Genomic DNA, 4,499 nt, shown 5'->3' with positions numbered 1-4,499 from the left:
GAGTTTGAAAGTGACAGTTAAAATATATTTTGTGCTAACAGTATCATATCCAAGACTAATATTCATGAAAAAATTGATTAGGGTCAACTAATCTGGCAACCTCAAGCAGTGAAGCAGCTTCCAGCAGTCTGGCAACCTCAAGCAGCTTGGCAGCTTTGCAGTCTGGCAACCTCAAGCAGCTTGGCAGCTTCCAGCAGTCTGGCAACCTCAAGCAGTTAGCAGCTTCCAGCAGTCTGGCAACCTCAAGCAGTGTAGCAGCTTCCAGCAGTCTGGCAACCTCAAGCAGTTGGCAGCTTCCAGCAGTCTGGCAACCTCAAGCAGCTTGGCAGCTTCCAGCAGTCTGGCAACCTCAAGCAGTTTGGCAGCTTCCAGCAGTCTGGCAACCTCAAGCAGTAGCAGCTTCCAGCAGTCTGGCAACCTCAAGCAGTGTAGCAGCTTCCAGCAGTCTGGCAACCTCAAGCAGCTTGGCAGCTTCCAGCAGTCTGGCAACCTCAAGCAGTTGGCAGCTTCCAGCAGTCTGGCAACCTCAAGCAGCTTGGCAGCTTCCAGCAGTCTGGCAACCTCAAGCAGTGCAACAGCTTCCAGCAGTCTGGCAACCTCAAGCAGCTTGGCAGCTTCCAGCAGTCTGGCAACCTCAAGCAGCTTGGCAGCTTCCAGCAGTCTGGCAACCTCAAGCAGCTGTGCAGCTTCCAGCAGTCTGGCAACCTCAAGCATAGCAGCTTCCAGCAGTCTGGCAACCTCAAGCAGTTGGCAGCTTCCAGCAGTCTGGCAACCTCAAGCAGCTGGCAGCTTCCAGCAGTCTGGCAACCTCAAGCAGTTGGCACTTCCAGCAGTCTGGCAACCTCAAGCAGTTGGCAGCTTCCAGCAGTCTGGCAACCTCAAGCAGTTTGGCAGCTTCCAGCAGTCTGGCAACCTCAAGCAGTTTAGCAGCTTCCAGTAGTCTGGCAACCTCGAGCAGTTGCAACTTCCAGCAGTCTGGCAACCTCAAGCAGTTGGCAGCTTCCAGCAGTCTGGCAACCTCAAGCAGATTGGCAGCTTCCAGCAGTCTGGCAACCTCAAGCAGTGTGAGCAGCTTCCAGCAGTCCTGGCAACCTCAAGCAGTTGGCAGCTTCCAGCAGTCTGGCAACCTCAAGCAGTAGTTAGCAGCGCTCTCAAGCAGTCTCTGGCAACCTCAAGCAGTTTGGCAGCTTCCAGCAGTCTGGCAACCTCAAGCAGTTTAGCAGCTTCCAGTAGTCTGGCAACCTCAAGCAGTTTGGCAGCTTCCAGCAGCTCTGGCAACCTCAAGCAGTTTAGCAAGCTTCCTAGCAGTCTGGCAACCTCAAGCAGTACAACAGCTTCCAGCAGTCTGGCAACCTCAAGCAGTTTGGCAGCTTCCAGCAGTCTGGCAACCTCAAGCAGTGTAGCAGCTTCCAGCAGTCTGGCAACCTCAAGCAGTTAGCAGCTTCTAGCAATCTGGCAACCTCAAGCAGTGCAACAGCTTCTAGCAGTCTGGCAACCTCAAGCAGTTAGCAGCTTCCAGCAGTCTGGCAACCTCAAGCAGTTTGGCAGCTTCAGCAGTCTGGCAACCTCAAGCAGTTAGCAGCTTCCAGCAGTCTGGCAACCTCAAGCAGTGTAGCAGCTTCCAGCAGTCTGGCAACCTCAAGCAGTGTAGCAGCTTCCAGCAGTCTGGCAACCTCAAGCAGTGCAGCTTCCAGCAGTCTGGCAACCTCAAGCAGTTAGCAGCTTCCAGCAGTCTGGCAACCTCAAGCAGTTTGGCAGCTTCCAGCAGTCTGGCAACCTCAAGCAGTTAGCAGCTTCCAGCAGTCTGGCAACCTCAAGCAGTGTAGCAGTTTCCAGCAGTCTGGCAACCTCAAGCAGTTTGGCAGCTTCCAGCAGTCTGGCAACCTCAAGCAGTGCAACAGCTTCCAGCAGTCTGGCAACCTCAAGCAGTTGCAGCAGCTTCAGCAGTCCTGGGCAACCTCAAGCAGTTGGCAGCTTCCAGCAGTCTGGCAACCTCAAGCAGTTTGGCAGCTTCCAGCAGTCTGGCAACCTCAAGCAGTTTGGCAGCTTCCAGCAGTCTGGCAACCTCAAGCAGTTAGCAGCTTCCAGCAGTCTGGCAACCTCAAGCAGTTAGCAGCTTCCAGCAGTCTGGCAACCTCAAGCAGTTTGGCAGCTTCCAGCAGTCTGGCAACCTCAAGCAGTTTGCAGCTTCCAGCAGTCTGGCAACCTCAAGCAGTGTAGCAGCTTCCAGCAGTCTGGCAACCTCAAGCAGTTTGGCAGCTTCCAGCAGTCTGGCAACCTCAAGCAGTCTGGCAACCTCAAGCAGTGCAACAGCTTCCAGCAGTCTGGCAACCTCAAGCAGTTGCATCAGCTTCCAGCAGTCTGGCAACCTCAAGCAGTGTAGCACTTCCAGCAGTCTGTCAACCTCAGCAGTGTTAGCAGCTACCTCAAGCAGTCTGGCAGCTTCATCAGCAGTCTGGCAACCTCAAGCAGTTGTAGCCAGCTTCCAGCAGTCTGGCAACCTCAAGCAGTGTAGCCACTTCCAGCAGTCTGGCAACCTCAAGCAGTGTAGCAGCTTCCAGCAGTCTGGCAACTTCCAGCAGTCTGGCAACCTCAAGCAGTCTGGCAGCTTCCAGCAGTCTGGCAACCTCAAGCAGTCTGGCAGCTTCCAGCAGTCTGGCAACCTCAAGCAGTGTAGCAGCTTCCAGCAGTCTGGCAACCTCAAGCAGTGTAGCAGCTTCCAGCAGTCTGGCAACCTCAAGCAGTGTAGCCACTTCCAGCAGTCTGGCAACCTCAAGCAGTGCAACAGCTTCCAGCAGTCTGGCAACCTCAAGCAGTGTAGCCACTTCCAGCAGTCTGGCAACCTCAAGCAGTGTAGCAGCTTCCAGCAGTCTGGCAGCTTCCAGCAGTCTGGCAACCTCAAGCAGTGTAGCCACTTCCAGCAGTCTGGCAACCTCAAGCAGTGTAGCAGCTTCGAGCAGTCTGGCAACCTCAAGCAGTGTAGCCACTTCCAGCAGTCTGGCAACCTCAAGCAGTGTAGCAGCTTCCAGCAGTCTGGCAACCTCAAGCAGTGTAGCAGCTTCCAGCAGTCTGGCAACCTCAAGCATAACAGCTTCCAGCAGTCTGGCAACCTCAAGCAGTGTAGCAGCTTCCAGCAGTCTGGCAACCTCAAGCAGTGTAGCAGCTTCCAGCAGTCTGGCAACCTCAAGCAGTGTAGCAGCTTCCAGCAGTCTGGCAACCTCAAGCAGTGTAGCACTTCCAGCAGTCTGGCAACCTCAAGCAGTCTGGCAGCTTCCAGCAGTCTGGCAACCTCAAGCAGTGTAGCAGCTTCCAGCAGTCTGGCAACCTCAAGCAGTGTAGAGCTTCCAGCAGTCTGGCAACCTCATGCAGTGTAGCAGCTTCCAGCAGTCTGGCAACCTCAAGCAGTGTAGCAGCTTCCAGCAGTCTGGCAACCTCAAGCAGTGTAGCAGCTTCCAGCAGTCTGGCAACCTCAAGCAGTTGGCAGCTTCCAGCAGTCTGGCAACCTCAAGCAGTGTAGCAGCTTCCAGCAGTCTGGCAACCTCAAGCAGTGTAGCAGCTTCCAGCAGTCTGGCAACCTCAAGCAGTGTAGCAGCTTCCAGCAGTCTGGCAACCTCAAGCAGTGCAGCAGCTTCCACCAATCTTGGAAGTTCAAGCAGCTTTGATTCCACACCTTCAATCAGTTCAGAAAGCAGTTTGACTAATCCCATGAGTTCCAAATCTCTCAGTTCACAGAGCTTAGAAGTGAATTCAGCTTCAAGTAGTTTAGGAATCTCTTGTTCATTTGCATCTGTAAGTGCTGACCCATCAAGCAGTGAAGCAACCAAAAGTAGCCCAACTTTCTCAAGCAGCTTCATAATCGTAACTCTTCCAACAACCCAAGTCACCACAAGCAAGCCAGTTCCTGGAAGCAGCTCAGCAGCAACAGGTAATTTTGAACCACAAGTGAATTAACAACAATAAGTGCTTCGGCCACAGTAATACAAGAAGAGGAAAGAAAATTTATTTGAGCAAATTTAGTACATTCTGTTCTATGTCCTTTGTTTACATTTTTAAGGGTCTCAATCCTCAAGCCAGAATGACTGCTTTCTTCTAATATGCAAAATTTATATAGGTTCAAATTCAGGATATTCAAGTGGAGAGACAAGTTCTTTGGAATCCCAAGAGAAGTCACATATAGACACTGCACCAAGCTCAAGCAATTCTCCAAGCAACTTCAACCCAAGTTCAAGCATTGCTCCAAGCAACTTCAACCCAAGTTCAAGCAACCCTCTGAGTTCAACAACCTCAAGTATGTTCTGAAAAACGGTTATCAGATGTTTTCCTTCCTACATTACCTACAGTCTATCTAAACCTCATGTCCATCCAAAGTCCATTTGAGACCAAGAAAACGAAGAAACAAGACAACAGTACTTCTCAAGACTTCAAAACCAAATTTTCGTCATTTTAATTAATTAAAAACCTTTTTATCACCATAACCACCAGGCTTTTCTGTTTTAGTG

At 51.7% G+C, this 4,499-nt stretch overlaps 2 protein-coding genes across 2 annotated transcripts in view; both read left to right on the top strand.

Annotated features, from left to right (window-relative positions):
* The window catches only part of LOC119587672 (putative GPI-anchored protein pfl2), a 4,354-nt gene extending 657 nt beyond the window's left edge, over positions 1 to 3,697 (top strand). The window contains exons 3-9 of the mRNA XM_037936351.1: positions 902 to 988; positions 1,195 to 1,312; positions 1,435 to 1,504; positions 1,930 to 1,988; positions 2,358 to 2,527; positions 2,886 to 2,995; positions 3,621 to 3,697. Coding sequence (XP_037792279.1) covers positions 902 to 988; positions 1,195 to 1,312; positions 1,435 to 1,504; positions 1,930 to 1,988; positions 2,358 to 2,527; positions 2,886 to 2,995; positions 3,621 to 3,697 — 691 coding nt within the window. The remainder of the gene's footprint in view (positions 1 to 901; positions 989 to 1,194; positions 1,313 to 1,434; positions 1,505 to 1,929; positions 1,989 to 2,357; positions 2,528 to 2,885; positions 2,996 to 3,620) is intronic.
* On the top strand, positions 3,527 to 4,288 carry LOC119588336 (uncharacterized serine-rich protein C215.13-like; the record flags this gene model as incomplete). The annotated part of the gene is given in 2 exon segments (XM_037937025.1): positions 3,527 to 3,925; positions 4,112 to 4,288. Coding segments are annotated over 2 exon segments (397 nt in total), but the record flags the coding sequence as incomplete, so codon positions are not given.
* Positions 4,289 to 4,499: the final 211 nt, after the last annotated feature.

This window comes from Penaeus monodon, chromosome 23 (genome assembly GCF_015228065.2).
Source record: "Penaeus monodon isolate SGIC_2016 chromosome 23, NSTDA_Pmon_1, whole genome shotgun sequence".
In the NCBI taxonomy this organism is placed as follows: Eukaryota; Metazoa; Arthropoda; class Malacostraca; order Decapoda; family Penaeidae; genus Penaeus; species Penaeus monodon.
The sequence above is the reverse complement of the archived record's forward strand: the minus strand, read 5'-3'. Positions and strand labels throughout refer to the sequence as shown.